We start from the raw sequence: 19997 nt of genomic DNA, 5'->3' as shown, positions 1-19997 counted from the left end.
GAAAGAAAGTCAACCCTGCGAAACGATGCGTATCCGCGCGATCCCGCGTCCCGTCGCGAGACTGTCGAGTCGGGTCGCGCGCGAGTCAGTCGTCTCGATCGGGACAGAGACGAACGATTTCGAGGCGGACACGGGGAACGGCAGCTTGGAGAAGGAGCGGCGCGTAGCGGACAGAGACGAGGCTATGGTACGCGCACGAGTATACACACCAGTCTAGTCCGCGCGCGTGTAACTTGCACGCTTGCGAGAGAAGGGAGAGCACACGAGAGAGAGTGTACAGAGTGGAGAGAGAACAGATGCCGGTCGCCAGACAGAGAGAGTGATCGGGCGAGCGAGAGCCTCGTGCACGGCCAGTGAGGAACGACAAAGAGGGGGAGCCGTGTTACCCCCACCACGGGGGTGAAAACTACCCCGAGAGCGCGTGGGGTGTCCGGTCTCGGCGCCGAGGCGAACCGAGCGCGTCCGAAGTGAGCACAGTGCCCGAGACATCAGGTCCCGCACGGCACGACTAGGCGCACCGTCCGGCACAGTCCACTCAGAGATACGACCCATGCTGGACCATCGTCGCTCTGGTCCACGCCGGCATCAGGCATTCGACATCCGCGCGTCAGCCCACACGCCGAGACAACCTCGTCGGCAAGAACCTCGCCGAGAACGTCCAAAAGTACGCCGACCAGAAGGACACGCGTTTGACAAACCGTCCAGAAAGGAATAGCACGTTGTTGTTCGTCTTGTACATGTTTCAAACCGGAAGGACGTGAGACCAGCAACAGCAGAGTGTTTTGTATTACGATCTTCGTGATAGTTACAGGAAGATGTTACCGAAGCCGATGAAAATTCAGTTGAAATACGCGTGTGTCGTCTGGCGCGCTTTTTAGAGCCCATTGTAAGAATAAGAAAGAAGAGACCGAGAAGGAGGAGGACCAATGTGTGTGAAGCGTGTTACGTCAATCGAAGGAGCGACAGTTACGTTGATCTTAAGGCGCACTTGTTTTGTTTGTTTCATATCGGTTTTGCTTCTGATTGTTCCGATACTCTTATAATATTTCGGTGAGAGGAAAGGTGAAGAGGAAAAGAGAGGTGAATGACAACAGAAGAAGGATGGGATTGTTGGTATAATTAGTGATAGCGTGTGACTATTGGACAACGCGCGACGGGCCACAGCTGGCCGCGACACTGTTGCGGTGACTCTGTTTACCAGAGATATAACTTCCACGAGGTGAAATTCCTGCGACGGTGCCGGTTTTCTGGGAAAAATTTGGCTGACTGGAATCCACAGTGAATCGCGACGGTGCCGGTGAAGCACCTGTGCGCGACAGAAAGTCTCCAAGTTTTTGCTTCTGTTTTCCCCGAAGTGTCGATCGCGATTAAACACCTTGGTTCGTGCTCTGTTCGTTCCACGTCTGTGTGATCGCATATATGTGCGCCGCGACGTGTGTCGTTTCTCGCGAACGCGCCGCGCTGAACGCCAGCCGAGGAACACGATGAGGACGAACATTAGTTGACGAAGAAGTGCGTCCCGGCCGACTGTCAGTTCCGTCGTCGTCGCGGCCAGGTGCACCAGACGATCGGACGGTAAATAGAACAGAAAATCTTCAACGAGAATATATTCGAGATAATCGAGAATAAATTCAACGGAGAGGAAAAGAGAAAAAAAAGAAAGAGTGATTCAAAAGGGGGGTTTATCGCGAGGGTCGATCGACGAGGATCGAAAGACTCGAGGAACAGAGGAAGGAAGTGAAAAGTTGTTCAAGGTGGAAACAGGTGAAACGTCGGATGGACTCGTTTCAACGAAGCAACACCGCGGGGCGGAGGTGAGGGGGAGGAGGACAGAAGGTGTTGACGAATTTACTTTGATTCTGCTCGAAGGAACCGTCTTCATTCCAGCGTAGTCCTCACCTCCCCCTTTTCTTCAACAACTCACCGTTAGAAAAAAAAAATACCAAGCAAATTTGAAAATAAGAAGTGTGTCGAAGATTCGTTGGAATCGCGTAGAATATCGACCAAGACGATCGAAGGACGAGCATTTCGATCGCGGAACTACCTTCCGTCCTGGACGTTCGAAGGAAACCCGTTGATCGGAGGCATAAATCGTGCGACGCGCCACGAAAATCGACGAACGTCACCATGAGGATCAAAATGCCCGCGGTCAGGATCGCGCAAGGTGAGTAGATTTGAAATAAAATGACAAAATTCAATTTGTACTTAGAAAGCCGAGACTCATCAGCGTCCGTCGCTTGATCAGAAACCGTAATTGTTTCCATTTCGAGCGTGTTATTATTTTTGGATTTTGCGCGGCGCGACGAAGACGCGCGCCTGAACTTGAAAGCCTGGAGTGAAGTTTTCCTCGTTGCCACGAACCTTCTTCGCTCCTTGATGCTCCGTTTCCAGCTTTATTTGGAAGTTTCGTTTAAGAAAGATTTGTAGTTTTGTAAACGGAGAGTTCAATATGGTTTGGATTCGTGAGATTCGTTTTAATCTTTGATCACAGGAGAGTATTTGGGGTTTCCGATAATTTGCGATTTGTCCGTGTCGCGTTTGTAAAATTTCCTTTAATTTGTAATAATAGAAGAATGATTGGTTTTCCAATGATTCGTGATTCCTCTAATTAAGAGTTTTAAATAGTTTCATTTGTGAGATTCGTTTTAATTTCTAATTGCAGAGTGTTTGAAGTTTCTGGCGATTTTCGGTGTCGATCTCGTAATCTTATAAACCGGAGATACTCTTTTTGTCATCTGTTTAACGTTCGATATGTGTATAGCTGGTTCGCTTCTGAAAATTTGTGAATATAACCTGTCTTTGTGAATTACAAGAAATTGACGTTTCTTTAATTTGGCGAAAACATGCACCGAAATATGCAAAATGTATCTATTCGGTAAAAGTAAATCAAAACTTTAGTTATTTTGTATTTGACGTATTTTACTTTATTCTTCGTGTTTTATATTTGGCAAGTAGAAAAGGGTAATGCAGTGTATGAAAGTTTAAGTTCTCTAACATTGTTCGATCTTATACAATTTTGCAAAGCGTAAAGTAATTTAGAATAAACCGTAGCGTTTAAGTTTCCTTTTATATTCTGTCTTTTCTCTTATTATAGAATTACATTCAAAGCTACGTATTATGAAATCTATCTTAAGGTTCCTCGGAGCCTCATTATCAATTTTAAATGATAATATTGACGAAATAATCGAACAATTTCTGAACTGGTTTATAAAACTATTGAATGATCGCTCGGCTGTTCATTCCACCTTACAGTAAATTGAAAAAGAAATTTAAAAGCCGTCACAACCGCTTGTCGACAAATCCTCGGTTTGTAGGACTCAATGTAACCAAACGTGTTCGAAATCCTGCCGACCGAGAGGTCATAAATCGTTTTCGATCGTGTAACTCGAATCCGCTGTCCTAATTCTTAGCGATAACCTTAACCCAAACACTTGAATCGATCCACACTTCTCCAATCTTGAATTCACCAAATAATTCCAATTTCATCTTTCTGCTAGGGACACGATCTTTACAAACATTTCCTAAACTCAAAGTCATGAAATTATTCGAATCTCATCCAATTTGCTTCCTCGTCTCTCTCTGGTGGAAGGGCAACCTGTCGCCTCTCGTAGCAAGGGCAAACTAAAAGCAGCTGCGAGAAGAGGAGAGAAAAAAGAAGCAACGGAGGGATGAAAAAGGAAGAAGAATCGGTGGCGGTCGCGTGGCCACGGTTAAGAAAAATAAAAGACGCGCGGCGTGGACGTCTAGAAAGATGCGAGAGAGAGAGAGAGGGAGAGAGAGACGTTACGAAGAAACGTGACGAAAGAAGGAGAAAGGGAAGGGAAGGAATGAATGAATGGAGAGAAGACCGGGCGGGGGTGGTGGCGGGAAAAGCGGGGTAGCAGGCCAACGTCTTCGGAGAACTCGTCGCCGGTTGAATTTTTAATTAGTCCCCGACACCCCCACCCTCGTAAGTTTCAAGGGTGGAAAAAGAAGAGCTGCAGAGAAAGAGAGGAGAAGAAGGAGTCGGCCAAGGCGGAGGTGGAGAAAGAACAAGTCGAGGGGGTGGGATGGATAAGGAGGGGCGGCATTGTCATGCGCGCGTTTTTCACAGACTTTTCCACCCCCGTCACTGCCGGCACCCCCGTTGGTAACGCACCCTACCCCGCGTCGCCTCGAACCGGCTCTCTGCACCCCCTCGCCCCCACGGAGAGAGCAGCAGCAGCGGCGGCGGTGGCGGCGGCGGCGGCTCCGTTTTCTTAATTACAACTGCGATATTCTTTAGTTCGCGCGATGACGCCGCCGCGAAAAGATACCGGAATATTTCTCCACTGATTAACCCCGCGGCTCCATCTTATGAAATCGTTCGTTCCACCTTATAAAGTATCGATCGATCGAGTATCTAATTCGATCGGTCAGTCAGGATCGTCACGATAGACGACGGATGGCTGGACATGGACACCTGCCGCCGTGTGTTTTATTCATTTGTATTATAGGTAGAATCGTGGTTTAGTTGTTTGATACTGTTGAAAATGTTAAGTTCTCGAGGGGAGGAAGAATGTCGGCGTGATTGGTGCCTTCATCGGTGACCTGGGCTTCTGTCAGTGTCGAAAAGTGGTCGCTACGTATACATATGCGCGTGAGAGGTGGAGCGAGGATGGCTCGCAAGTCAGCTACGTACGCATGTCTGGAATGTATGGAATCGGAATTGTGAAATAGCTGCACGAGGATGACAAGCTTTCGATCAGTTCTCAACTATGTTTTTATTCGAGAAATGAATCCGCTATATCTTTTATGCGAGATACGAGTTTGCCGAAGGTGACGATAACGTGTGTGGTCGATCGTGGACACGCACGCGTCGCGTGATGCCGATTCCGAGGAAATTCGCGAATTGGCCGACACGATTTCGGCATCGCGTGCGTTTGAAGAGGTGAGTCCGATCGATTAGACCTCGAAATAATTTTCTTTCGTGACAGTTTGCTTGGTCGAAATGTCAAAATTTCTCTGATCGCTTTCCATTGCGATAATTTCCGTTCTATTTCGTCTCAACGCGTCACTCGACTTTTCTTTTAATTTCTTCCTTGATTTTGTGAATTCGCGTTATTGAAATTTAAGATCGAACGATGTTAGAGTTCTCGATTTGACGATCGCGAGGTCAACCTTTAAATTTCTGTTTGCAAATGCGGATTATCCTGTCGGCGCTTGAATCTACGACTCCTGTTTACATCGCGATTATCCGCCTTCCAACTTGTCCTACATACGAGTAATCAAGTAAATAGATCACGCGATCGCCCAGCCCTCGATCAGTAAACATCTTGTACAATTATTTTGCAATTTACCACAGCGGCTTCGATAATTTTGTATTTTACGAATCTTGACAAATAAATTTTCGGTTATTTTCACTCTGCTACAGGTTTTCATGAATGTTTTCTTGTTTTAAGAAAGCATTAAAGCATAGGGATTGAAATAAGAAATCACACGCCTGAAGAACGATTTTATCATATTTTCCTTGAAGGAAATTTATTAGTAGGAAAATATTATTAAGGAAGAACGTAGCGAGATTAAAGTACGCGTATTTTTCTTGATGCGAAGAAGAGAAAAATGCTGAGAATTTTCTGTCTTAACTCTGCTGTAATTCTTCCAATTTTATGCCTCGGTTCTATTTTTATTTCGATAAGTAAGAAGCCTCTTAATATTTTAACAAGAAAGAAGTAATCTCTCATCGACTGACAATTCTTTTATGCTTTGCTAAATCTTCAGATACTTGTTAACATTACAAAAATACATTCTAACTTCAAATTCGGACTGATTTTTTTTCTCTTCCCTTTTTTTAAATAAAAGAACCTTCACAGTTACTCATTTGCGGCCCAGCTATAGCCTGAGTCAATTAAAACTATGATTCCTTAAAAAGTTTCTTTCTCGAGCGTCAATATGATTTATGCTTATGCGGTATGATTTATGCTTGAAATGAATAATTGCGCAACTATCGGTACCCGACGCGACGAGTGGAAATTTTCGAACAGGAGCGACCGTGCGGAATTGTCAGCTGCGATCACGAGAACGGAAATCGTTTTTCGAAATCGCTGGTCGTTTTCTCTCTTTCTTCTTTCTTCGAACAAATTTCTTCACAGGTCGGTGATCAACGATTAAAGTGAACGCGATGGCGCGACCCGTTATCGGAATAAGCAAATTCCCAATTAAGATAGGAATCGTATATCGAGCGTTGTACGGGACCGTGACGCTTCTGTTCGAAGAACAGGAGCACAGGCAGCTGTTGTTTGAATACAAAACAACGTCGAATCGAGCGAAATATCGGCGACAGTCAGGGGAAAATCGTGTAACGAACGAATCGCCAGCATTGCCAGTAAATTATCACTTCCCTGTGGACGGTATCGCCTTACGTGTGCAGGTAGCCGATAAAAAAAAGAAAGGAAAAGGTTGTCAATGTTTTAGATATTCGTTTTATTATTTTCTGATAACGTAACTTCTTAGTTTGTACATGACGGGGTAAATGGTTTCTTTGATAAGGAATATATTAGGCAGAAGTTTAAAAATAATCGATGCGAGAGCAGAGATGTTAAGAAGAATTAATTTTTGACAATATAACTTTACACGTAGAATTGGAAGTAGATTTCGTAGGGTCAATGCATTTAATAGGAAAATTAATACCACAATTGAATAGGAAAACTTTCGGTTCTATTTTGCTCGCATCTGGTTTCTTGATACAGATCATATAAATGATTATATTCACAAGTTAAATTTTTGAATAAAGTTTCCTATATATAAGCTAAACGAGTGGAAGTTGAGATTGTTCCAACTAATCTCCTAATCATCTCTAAGTTATGATCTCAACAAATATATTCAATAATCCCGTATGTACTTACAACGCAACTTGCTTGTTAACAAACCTGCACAAACAGTAACGAGCTACGCTCTAACACATAACGCTTAATGAATCTAGCGTTCTTAGATGACAACATTAAATGCCTCTCTGGTTCGCTCATCTTAAAACCTGTGATATTAGTATTATATTATACGAATATTATATTTTCTCCAGAAACCGATCAACGAACAATGAAGTTGCAAATAAATAAAGAAATTAATGGAATAGTCAACTAATAAACAAATTTATGATTTAACCTTGCAACAATTTTCGAAATTCCTTTAATTCAATCTCGTATCCGATCATTAATTCATCAATCCTGTTAAATCCATTAGCATTAAAGTTTAAAAAAAACCCTGACTATGAAGAAAATTAATATTTCTCGTATGAAATTAAAAGGAGCACAAAGTATGTGAGTCTTCCCGTATTTTTCTCAAAGTTGAGTAATGTTTTAACGAATGGCAGGCGCAACGAGATTGTAAACAATTCGAAAGCTGTATCAGCATTGAAACTAAGATCATGGATGTGGTCACTTTTACAATTTGCTTACTTTCTTGTCGCCATTTTGCACTTTTAGTTTTCAGATTTTTATGCTCAATGACTTTTTATCGCTACGTTACTAAGAATATGAAAGTATAGACTAATTAGTTAGATACAAAAATGATATTAAATTTCTGACCATTGGGGCACACGTATGTGCCCATAAAATACATTCATATCTTACCGTCATGAGTATACGAAAGAAATCCATTCAGCGCGGCGAGCAAAAGTTGATCACGACGCAGGTAGGAAATGACGTTTCGCTCGGCGAAAGCAATTTTATCAGTAGTTGGAAAGCGTGACTCGCTAATTGACGCAATTACGCCCGCATAGCAGGACACCTCCTCGGTGCGCGGCGTCCTGCGAAGCTGGGGCGTCGTTTCAGTTTGATATCGGGCCCGAAGCACTCTCGAGGATGTTATTTAGCAAACAAAGTGAGTTTTACGCGCCCCTGTCGGCACGTGCACGGCATATGCGGCGTTTTCTATGCCGAGCGCGTTAAATATTGTCTTTGATGCAACCCGTCGGAAGCCCTTCTCCTTCTCTTTCTTCGATCTTCTTCCTTCAACATCGCTTCTTCCACCTATCCTTCTCCAACACGAGAAATCAACCAATCTAATCTGCTGCTTTCTCCTTCTTTCTTCTTCTAACAACTGCCTCGAGCCCCGACAAAAAACTACTTTGATTTGATTTCTCAGATTAACCTTTCGTGCTTTGGGCGCGTGGCGAACCCTTTCCCTCATCGAGACTCTCCTACCGTTTCTCTTCTTCACGTTCCCTCTTTGTCGTTCTACGAACCGCTATCTACTCACCGGGCCCCAGCACGTGGCCAGGTAAGAAGTCTCTCGCGCGGTCGTGCAGCCAGGGACCACGCGGAACCCGACTTTTGATCCCAGAAGCACGCGAGCTACGCAAAAAGTCTCCGTAACACGAGTCTCGCTAATGGCGATATCTTTTATGGACCGTGAGGAAAAGTTGTCGCGCGCTATCCCGCTCCAGCTGCGAGAAGAGAGTTCGTTTCTCGTGCAAGTTTCAGACGAGAATTTTAAATCTGTTAAGTGGAGAGGATAAGTTAACCTGTCACAAGAATTTTCAATTTTTATTATACACCAGCTACAAGAAGTATTTGCACATAGTCTTTTACCAATGAAGAGTTCTTCTCTTAGCTTCCACGTTCCGTTTCCACAGTGTCAAATTTTTCTCATCGTACGAAAGTAACCGACAAACAATGTGAAACTTAATTTAACGATATTTAAACTTAATTAATTAGTATATAAATGCTATAACAAATGCGAATAACAAATAGCGACGGTTGACAGTAAATCAAGATTTTTAGACGCTTCTACGGATAAATGTAATATAGTAGCTTTTTGTTAATTGTTGAGGGAGTTTTTCATATATTTTAATTGATGGAATATTTATGGAGGAATCGATCAGAGACGCGGGTGGAATAGATGGCGCCACCTGACGCTGTCCGATGTCGCATTGACGTCCGCTACTAGATAGCAAAGGTTCTCGTTGTCAATGAGTTCTCGTCGTTACACGGAAAGTTTTAATCCTAGGGTAATCGTCGAGAGGGACTATGGTCTGGTTAACTGTTAACTTGGTTCCTCGAGGAAAGATCCTCGAATTGGAATCGAGGACGTGAATGGGATGGTTACGTATCTTTATTGGACAAGGTGCAAGTATGCTTTGTTATCTCTGAATTATTAACTCTTTATGTCTTGAGAATACCGGTTTCTTTACCCTTTAGACACGAAGACTGCAGAAATACTTCAACAATATTCTTCCCAAATTTTATCTATAATAATTTATTCGAGGCATATTTAAAGTTCGTTAAGGGAAAACTCTGTTGTACAAGTTTGTCACGATCAAATTATTTTACATAATTTAACAGAAAGAAACGTGAAAGAATGGGACAAATAACGTCACAGCCACTTAAGCGATCAGAAACTTCCAGTAGGTATCTGATGTCTTCTGAAAACGTTCAACTGATAAGATAACAGCTCAGAACATTAACGTCCCGCGGTTACTCTTACTTCTAAATACTCTTAACAGTAACTGCAAATAGCACGATTGTTTAACCACTGCTCACGGTTTTTGTACATCCTGAAGACAATCCTGTGAAACTACTTCGAGGAGTATGTAATTGAAGAGACGAACGCAACGAAAAGACGTGACATGTCTATCCATGTTGATTTTCATATTTTGATGGCCAACTTAATGGCTAAAAGGAAGTAATTTAATACATTTGCATAATTGGTACGAAGACTTGTTAAATCCCAAAATACAAGTCTTTTAGAAACATCTGATAAATCCACGAACGTAACAAACCAATAGCACAATGTTATATAACTTTTAATATTTTTCAACATATTCAAGAAAGTGGGAAACAGATATACGTACATATATTTAATTGCAAAATCAAACAAAGAAGGCATATGATATGCCTTCATGATAGTACAAAATTGTATGGATAACATATCGATGAAGAAATTGTCTCTCCATTAAACTTGAAGAATGTCACTTACTATGTTTTTCTCCCGTAATTTTTAATCACATCGACTACGAGAAAGAAATGGCCAGTAAAAGAAGTAAGAAATTAATTAACCATCCTTTCCTTAAATCCTTGTCCTCCTGAAGCAGGACAGAACGACGCCGATACCGCTTCTCGCTATCTTTCCCGAAACGTGGCTGTATATCGTCCGTCCAATCTGCCGTTCGGCAATTTCGGCTGAAATACGATGTCGTCGGGTTCGTTCGCGAAGCTCGACGACCTGGGTTATTGGCCTCCCCGCCTCTGGATCCCTCAAAACGGGGTTAAGACCGCGAAGCCGTGTACAGATCGCCTCGCGTCCTCGTCGCTCTGATCGAGTCTGAATTATCGATCGATTTTTCAGAGTGGAGTTTCGAGAAAGAAGTGTTTGAGGAAATATTGATAGATGACTGGGTCGGTCGTGTAGATTGGAAAGTTTATTGGATGTATGATTTTTATTTGATGAGTTTCGAGCAACGTGTGTCTTCGTTTTATTTTGACACGAAGTAGAATGGCAATTTGGAGAGTCGGTGGCGTTGTGTACATGGATGTTTGATGCGTTGTCAAATAGTTTTCGTGCAATAATGAAGAACACAGATGTTGTTTAAAAGAGGTGAAAAGTACAGTTAGTAAGTAGCAAAGAACGGTTATAGAGTTAGTAGTAACAAAAGTAAACTTAAATAGCCAGAGTTCCCTTGCACGATAATTTACTAGCTAATGATATAACTAACAACTTATTAATTTACAAATTTCTTAATTTATATGTTATGTAAGTTATTCTTTTGTAATATCATAAATTTTTGTCAAGTAGGATAACGAAATAACATTTTACTTACGAAAGTGACTTGTAAAATTTGACATTTCTTTATTAGGGAATTTCTCATTATTTAAGTGTATTTATTTGTACAAGTAACTTCCTAAATCAATCTCATTTCCCTTCCAAAGAAAACGTACATCTCACAACAACAAATCACAATACATTACACTGTACCTAAACATTCTATACACGGGAATCCGAGGTATCCAGCTCGACTTTCAACCAATAATGGACTTACAAGCACTTAGAAATAGGCTTTTTCAAAACCTGCTTACTTCTCGAAGAAATCACCCTGTTATTTGTCCCCTCAGTACACATCAGTAAAAAAGAGAAGGGAGAATCCAGGGAAGAATAAGACAGTCTGACCCATGGAACACGGAGATGTCCGAGTGGAGCATAATGGCGAGGTGCCCAAAGAAAATTTATGTTGTTTGCGGTGTCGGTTTCCTGCTCCATTGTCCGGCATTGTCCGAGTCCCTCCTTCCAAGGTGCGAACACCTTTCAGGGCGATAATCCACTCGTATTATTACATGCTTTGTCGGCTAGTTCACTTGTCCAAAAGGGGGAAAGATCGCCTACCTGACCAAGGGTCACTTCGAAGCGCCTTTCCTAGTAAGGTGCGTTTCACCCCTCGTGGACCATCCTGGACCGTGTCATCTTAATTGTCAGGGAGCAACGAAGGTCAATCTGTCTTCATACGATCAAAACGCAACCTTTCAATTCATGGGTACAACGTCGACAGATATTAAAGATCAAGTAGTTTTGTTTTTTCCTATACTTGACCTTGTGGAAGAGAAGATTGAGCGGTGATGGGCTTGATTGACTAATCACGCGTGTCCTCGAGATAATTACTTTCATGTTTAGAAAGTGTTTCTCGGGATCAGCTTTCCTCCAGGAATTTTCTCGCCAATGAATCAACTATCCATCAGCTTGTAACCGACAATCACGATGATGTCCATCCATTATGCGAATCGAATGCTTTGAAGTGAGAGAAATAAGGAGCCAGGTTTTTGATCAGGATTTGGATCACCTAATCAGGCGGCGTTAAAGTCCAGTCATTTCCGCGGCGATTTTCTGTTTTCCCCAGTGTCGGTCACCCGTTATAGTCCAATATCCCAGAAGAACGCACGCGTATGTAAACCACGTGGCGCGTACACACGCTGACTGGGCCTTTCTATAAATAGGAACGCCAAGTTCAGGGGAACAGAGTGGAGTCTCGTTTTTAGATTTTCCGCCGGTTATGACTCGAATCGTCAGAAGGTTGGAACGTCGCGAGTCAGTTACTCGTTTCGAGACTTGGACATAACTTGACTGCCGCTTTACTGAAAGCCTGACAGCGTGTGATTAAATAGACAACAATGAGAGTTGTGTTAGGCCTGGTGCAGACGAGGGATCGATCTCACGTGACAATTTACAAAGTAGGTTTATGTAATATTTCTAACAGCTGGATCGTACGATCAGACGCATTGCGTCATTAGAGATATAAAGTCATTGAATCATACAGTATCATTTAGTGGGTATATATGAAATCGTTATGATGTATACACAGTGCAATGCATATTTTGATTCGACAGGTAGACGATAAAATGAATTCTTTTAAAAGTTTTAATCAATTATTGATAATTATTTTTAAATTCTATATATTATTGATAGAAATAATTAATAGTCTTCATAAAGCATAAGATAAAGTTCATTTGCAAATTACTGTTTTATTGGTGAGTGGAACAGTTCGAGCTAGGATATTTAATGTTCGAATATTTGATTCTATTTTATATTTTGTACTTTACGTATAGAAACATTTGTTGAAACGCTTATGAGAATGCGAATATCTGCGCGGTGTAGGGCAGTTATTTCAAGTAGATTGAAAATAAATCTATTAATGCTTTGTTTCCAAAATAAGTCTATTGTTATAAATAGGCCTGTCGAGGTAATAAGTTTTCCTATTTCGGGGAGACTACATTACTCTAGGATATCAATATATGTCGAATGTTCAACGTGGATGTTGAAGATCACGATAGACACACGTTTCAACCCTTATCAAGTGACTAATAAATATTTTACTCGGGAAACTAACGGTTTCCGATTTAAACGTTTATTCTTAGCTATTGATATGTAATAGCTGTAAACATCCTGGCTATTATATACTTATTATGTGACTCTATAATCATTATTTGATATCTTTATAATACACAACTTTTCCTCAAAATATATTTAATTATAATTCCGTTTCTTTTATTTAAAAATAATTTGGAAACTAATTTAGTTTCTAAAAATAGTAATTATATTCTTCACTGACAATTTATCGTGAATTTCCTCAGGAAATTTTTCTGCTCACTCAAAGTGTCGCAGGATTTAATTAACATGTCGCATACTTCATAAGATAGTGATATGTAGAAAACTATAATAGTGTGCTAAAATAAAAGAGTCATCGAATAAAGATATTCTTTTCTATATTCTTGAACAAAGCAAATATCAGAGAAAATAAAATTATTCAAAATTTAACAATACTCTAATCTGGCTATTATAGCTTTGTTATACAAATCTTTTCTTCTTCATTATGTCTTTCTCCAAAAATGGACCGTGTTGAAACACGTAAACTCGTCTATTCAACCCATTAACTGTACAAAAAAACGTCTAAACTGAATTCTGATGAAACACTTAACGATCGCCCATCCGCTTACGCAAATCTTACCTCCCGATTTCACGTCCTTCGTCGCGCGTCCACCGGAAGAGGAAACGGCGATTCGAGACGCGGTTTTCGGCTGGATAGCAGGATATTTGCTTCAACGAAACACGACTGACCGTAAAGGAATTTTCTATAAGAACTGGACGTTCTTATATTCGTAGAATGAGTAATACGCCTTTTGTTTCTTGGAATTCATTGTATTATTGAGAAAGTTGATGCAGATTGTGTTTGAATATCTTGAAAGCATATATTTTGTATATAATACAGTTTGGAAAGTTACATTTTGGATGTAATAGAATTTAAAAAATTATATTTTGGACACAATATAAGTACATAAACATTTCAGTAAATCAAATTTTTACGTACCTTTTGGAAAGAGTTGCATCATAATTAGTTAATTTTTCTGAAATTTATAATATTTTAAGGATAAAGTGAATTTTTAATATTCAATATTTTTGGTATTTGTAGAAAGTGAAAGAAAAAAATACTACGGGAATAGTAAACGGAGTAGATACGTGGTATTTACGAAGAAAGTATTTTATCTGATTGAACTGTTTGCAAATAGTTCACAGACCACAGACGAAAACTTCAATTTTAAAGGTCAAGAACGCCCTGGAAGGCGCTGAAAGATCTCTGCGATCAATTTTATTACGAAGCACGGAGCATTAATCCTATTACGTTCTTTGAATTATCTTCGTCCAGATCATATCCTCGTCATTATGATCATGAACGTGTTTCTCTACGTTAAAAACATTCTTAAGCTGAAGAAGAATGATAAAAATATCGTTGTATTGTTGTAGGTAATTTCTCGTTTCAACTTTACAACAAATCTTTTTTTACAAAACATTAAAAATCTTTTTGTAACAATTGACTCCAAGTTAAAGAATTTCGAAAAAAGAATAAAACTCAGACATAAAAACTCAATGTTCCGTAGCAGAGTTAAAAAACGACAAAACGAAACGTCCCTTTAGAATGGAACAACACGAGCTAAAGAACCAGACATTGGAAGTCATGTCCGGCCATTGCATCGGCCGATCCGGAAGTCGAATAAGAAGACGAGGAACGGTCGGCCGGTATCCGCCAGTGGCGTGGCCGTTTTCGCGTGCTGCTTTCCAATTGGCCGGCCACGACAAAATTGCTCAGCGGGATGGTTTTTTTCTCGCGAAAAAATCGAACCCACTGTTCGAACCGGTAGAGTGGGATCGGGTTCGAGATAATTCATCGACCGCCGCTGGGCTGGACCAATTGCGTGGTCGATCCGCGGGGGGTTAGAGACTGGATCTGATGATGTAGAGAAAAAAAGAAATCTGGGGTCAGGTTTTTTGTATCACAGGCGAGTTCAACTCTGGCCTCGCTGTTGCGCGCTGTTCTGACTACCAAGCGTATTTCTAATTCTAAAGTATCAGAATTTCTCTATCCTAACGTTTCTCTTCGGTATACTTTTGTTATACTTTGATCTTTGTGCGAGCAACCATTTTTGATATTTTCTATAATATTTTGCTACGCGTTCTTTTGTATTTCTTTTACTAATTCCTTTATTTACTTTTCTACTATATTTTTTAAAAATATCACAAACACCATCGCGGTTAACCATTCCTTGATTATCTTTACAAAATTTATGGAAAAATTTGAAATACTATGGAAGAGCTATATCGTGGCTGTCTACACAAGGGTTAAATATAAAATTTATAGAGAAAATTACTTCACTCCTTATAAAAATCCAAAAACAACGAACAATTTTCTACCGTTGTTTGTATATACGCATATATTCAAACTCGAAAAATTCGAAAGTTATAATTTACAAATTACAAATTGGTTAAAAAATCTCGTGTTCAAAGTTTGATCTGTACTTTTGTACATCATTGTATAACTTTATCTCGAAAAACCCTTACAAGAATCTCATTTACTATTTTACACCCCCAAAAGCACCAGGGGATTCGTAAACAGTTAACAAACAGAAAGCGTTACATGCACATACACTCACGTACGCGTACTCGCGTTAGAAATGTAGTACCTGATAACATTTTGGGAAACTCGGGTTGCCACCAGTTCGAATTCGGCGAACAACAGGACAACGAGGCCCGGAAACGTAACATTTCGCACGCTCACCAAAACCAACGATCCAGCTTCGCTGGTTAATTCTCGCTCGAGAAAATTCGCCTCGCGCGATCGTTAATTATTTCGCGTGACATGCTTCGGCACTTGCCGCGTCCGCGCGTTGTCAAAAGTTTGCATTCGGATGTTTTGCGGCACACGCCCGGCGAGTTTCGCGGGAGGGACGTTTTGAATAATGTAACAACGAAACCTCCGCGGCGCCCGGACCGCCTCCTCTTTCCTCTCTTTACCACAGAACTTTCTAATTAACCGACGCTGGCCCCGCGGAGCGTCGAGAGAGCCGGAGAAACCCGGGGAAACACCGGAGAACGAAGAAAGAGAACCGACCAGAGCACAGGAAAGAAAGGGACAGCGAAATCAGTCACGATACCGGACAATACAAAAGGCCTATCCGTGGCATTTCGTCGCGTTGGCGATCTCCTCGTTTCGCGTTTCTCACCGTTTGTTCCCAACTGATCGTCACGTCGTGCAAACCAGTTGCTACTACCCCTGGCAATAAGTCTTCAGCCAAATGTAATGTGCTGTACGTAGCACATAGTTTACGTAGTAATTTTAATCGGAAGAAATAGTAATTTGCAATAGTAAATTTTAAATAATGATTCTTAAGCGAAGAAAATCGAGTTGGGCAGAAATTTCGTTTTACCGTTTATTGAGTAATCTCGTAATCGTTTTTTCGTTAATTCGAATTCGCGTCTTGTAAATGAGAATGTAGGATACATATGTAAATATATAAGACAGGCGAGAAAAATGTAAATTGTTTTACTATAAATTAAATATAAAATAAAAAAGATAATCGAGACTCTTGTCCTGTTATCTACCCATTAGAAAATAGTAAACAAAGAAAATGATAGTTAAAAAACACTTAAAACTCTAAAATTCTAAAAGAGAGATTTATAAGCTACAATCTGTAATATTTCAACTGACCAATACTACAATGTATATGTTGATTAATTATCGCGTAAAAGACTTTGGGTGTAATAAAAATGTTAGAAAATTTCTGAGCTCGTTACTTCTATTCACTAAAAAGAGCTGACAATCGTACATCACGTTTCGACTGTTCGGTATCGTTTCCCTTTTTCCACCTGTAATAACGCGATCCGTTTTTGTTCCTCGGTTGCCTGTAAAAATACGATACAAAGGGGTGGTAACGACTGTAAACGCTTTTTATGCAAACGTTGCACAAAGCTCGTTCCTCTGAAAGCTGTTTCTTGCATAGCACGTTTTTCCCTTGTTTCTAGCCTGGTAATTGCACTCTCGAGCCACCGTGTCGAAACGAGACGAGAAGCCATCGATTCTCACACGAAAGGTGAAAACTTGGCGGTAAAGGGCACGCATGGGCGAATTCAGAGATTCCATGGGAGAGAAGAAACGTGACAGAATGCTGGGATATATTCCATGTTTAGGAATATGTCCAGTGTATTCTGATCTCTATACGACGATAGAAAATACGTCGAATTAAAATTATTCGAAACTTTCAATATTTTTCATTTTTCAACAACAAAATAACGAACGAGCTATTATATATCGATCCTTGCACAAGTGATCCATCTAAAATTAATTGCATACATTCAGGATGAATTAAACATTTAAAAACTTAGATCTGACTTATGAAATGATTTACAGTAAGCGTATTAAATAATACAGCTAATATGAATATCATCGTAAAATATCTAATATAAATATCAAACAGAATTTAATAATACAAATATTAAAATTGATTAAAACGATTGAAACATTGAACACATACGTTCTCTATAGTTCAATGTTTAATCATTTCCTAATAATTTCTCAGGTTCACCCTTTTCCTCTAAATGTCCTAATATTCATAAAGAAGAGCTAGCGAAGAGTTAAGAAGAATACATGATTCTCCGCGCACATCGTAATGATCTAAAAAGCCAAGTATAATTTGCTTTAAGAAAAAGAAAAATATCTGACACACTGTGTCAGTGAATATAACATATGACAGTTATAAAAATGGAACTTCTGCATATAGTCCTAATCCGATGGCTTCAGTTCGCCCTACTCGAAAGACCAGCTGGACCATGGATAACTGTACTCACATGATTTATTTTGACGAAAAAATGAGGAAAGGGGTTTTTCTTGAAAGAAGGAGGCCGATTGAAAAGGGGACGGGTGTACAGGTCAGCTCTCTAGGACCTGTTTGGCCGTTTCTCAATGGACAATGTCCTGCTGGCCAGGCGTACAAAAGACCCCCGGGATCTGGAGATCCTCCCACGATACGCATGTGGAGCGACGATATAGAGAGAAGGATCTAACCCGGTGCGTGAGTGGGAAACCGGGCGAGAAAGAGAAAGATACGCCGCGGTGTACCCATTCACAGTCCGTGAGAACCAGATTTCATATTTCTCATAACCGCCTGGCCGACCGCGGGACAGAGAGCGGCTCGCAGTTTTCTAGCTGTTTCTCTGTATATTTTCTGTGAATCTAGCGTATGTTGTTCCCAAACTGGTCAACCCGTTTTCACGGATTTCGTTCTGTCTAAAATTTCTGAAACACGACGTGTCTTTTCTCCTCTCGCTTATGCGCGCGTCCTTGGTCGGGTCCACCTTGCTTAGAACGCGATTCCTCAGTCGTGAGAAGAATAAGAACCCTACCTCCCGTTTGTGCGTATATCTGATCGTCGGCCAGAAGGAAAAGCGGTTCCGTGACACGTGAGAAACGCCGCGTTTCCGGAGGACTCGTTCGAGCTTTCGAGCCGATGCCCTGAGATTAGATAGCGTGCCAAGCAGAGGACAATGCAGACGTTGACGATAAGAGACGGTGAACCTGCGTGGGTGGACCGAGATGGAAAGTTTCGCCAGGATACTGTGCACTTTGGATTCCTGATCCAGTGATAATGCGTTTGCCGTTTTGAAATTTCGAATATAGAATAGAATGTTGATTAATTGAATCTTGTTTGAGGGTAACGCCGATTTTTTGGATATTGATTATTTAAACACGGAAGGAGATATGCATCGTTTAGCGAGTCGTATTACAAAACTACTATAGGTACGACTATTACGCGATCATATTATGCGGGTATTATGCATATGAAATGTAAGGTCATCTTATCCTCTCATCAATGTATTTCATATTTGATAAAGATGTAAGTTCTCCAAATGTTATGTTAATATTGAAAGTTCGATATTTTTGAATATTTCTAACATGTATATATAATATGAAAATTGGATATTTTTAAAGCTGAAGAAAATATGATACGATGCGACTAGACAACTTGATCTACTTCACAAAAAACTGTGACTGTTTTCCTTAAATCCCAATTTCTTGGTATTCAAACATACGAACACTCGAAAATCGCTTCAAGCACGAACCTACACCATAACATTGAATTCCTCCCACTTCCTGTGTCCCGTGATACGATAGATCCTCTGCTACACCTATGACCCCGTTTCCATTCGAAAACAAGTGGCCGTTACGTTCGCTCCCGTTTCCAACGATTTCGAGTATCCCAAAGAAAAACTGGAGCCTTAAAAGGGAAAACGATCATCGAGTAAGATATAAAAAGAAGAGCCTCCTTCCATAAAAATAGGCGGGTCGAAGGTACACAAAACGAGATTTCGAATATAGTCTTCGACGCGCATGATCCGCAAACCAGGTCCAATTTTTTCTTCTATCTCCATGGGCCAGCGTTTTTTTCCCATCATCATCTGGTCCACGTACGTAAGGGAAAGGGTCTTCCACATGGAAGAACGAAAAAAACACGTATGGCACCGCCATTTTGTGTCCTTTGTGGGGTAAGTTCGTTTCGATGCCAGGTCCAGGGTTAAAAACTCTTCACCCCTAGAAGAAAGTCGAAAGGACGAAGGGGTTTCCGGGTGTGGAGAAAGGAAAAGGGGAGACAACAGAGAGAGAGAGAAAAGGAGGAATAGTGGGGGTTCCGTATAAAAATTGCCCCCACCATCGGAGAACGCGTTGGTAGGTCCTTTCTATTCTTTTGATATCCTGTCGTCGGGGCCCTTGGCCAGCCCTGTGCCCTGCCAAATTCTCCAGTCAGCATCCGAGCATGCGAGAAATCAGATCTTCGAACGCGATTCGTTTCTTAATTATTTAATTGGTTGCAGTAAAATTGAGGATGAGTTGGTTCATTGATCGTTACCGAGTTTACGAGTGAGTTACTGATTAAGTGGACGATGATTCGGGAATTGGTACGCTGCACCATGGAAACTATCGCCATGGACCGACGCGTAATGGCGCATAAAGGTAAACAAACCTTAACTTGCAAGGAGAAATTGTTCTGGTTTTCTGAGGGAAAATTTTGTTACTTGAAAGGATGCAATTTGAGATTGGATTTCATTTGCAAGCGTCTTTATTGTGAAGGTTGGTTCAAAATTGGAGGTTGAATATAACTTGCATTAAAATTGAATACACGTTGTATGTTTGATGAGCGAAGGCTTAGGATCGTTTGGCTGATTTACAAATG

The 19997-nt window shown here is 40.8% G+C and overlaps 1 protein-coding gene across 1 annotated transcript in view; it reads left to right on the top strand.

The window, feature by feature from the left end:
- Positions 1-237: 237 nt before the first annotated feature.
- Positions 238-19997, top strand: part of LOC117232158 (B-cell lymphoma/leukemia 11A-like) — a 45760-nt gene continuing 26000 nt past the window's right edge. The window contains exon 1 of the mRNA XM_033491352.1: positions 238-2164. Within this exon, the coding sequence (XP_033347243.1) occupies positions 2128-2164 (37 nt within the window). The 5' untranslated portion in view covers positions 238-2127. The remainder of the gene's footprint in view (positions 2165-19997) is intronic.

The sequence above is a fragment of the Bombus vosnesenskii genome, unplaced genomic scaffold (assembly GCF_011952255.1).
Source record: "Bombus vosnesenskii isolate JDL3184/JDL3185 unplaced genomic scaffold, Bvos_JDL3184-5_v1.1 scf7180000013285, whole genome shotgun sequence".
NCBI classification, from domain to species: domain Eukaryota; kingdom Metazoa; phylum Arthropoda; class Insecta; order Hymenoptera; family Apidae; genus Bombus; species Bombus vosnesenskii.
The sequence above is the reverse complement of the archived record's forward strand: the minus strand, read 5'-3'. Positions and strand labels throughout refer to the sequence as shown.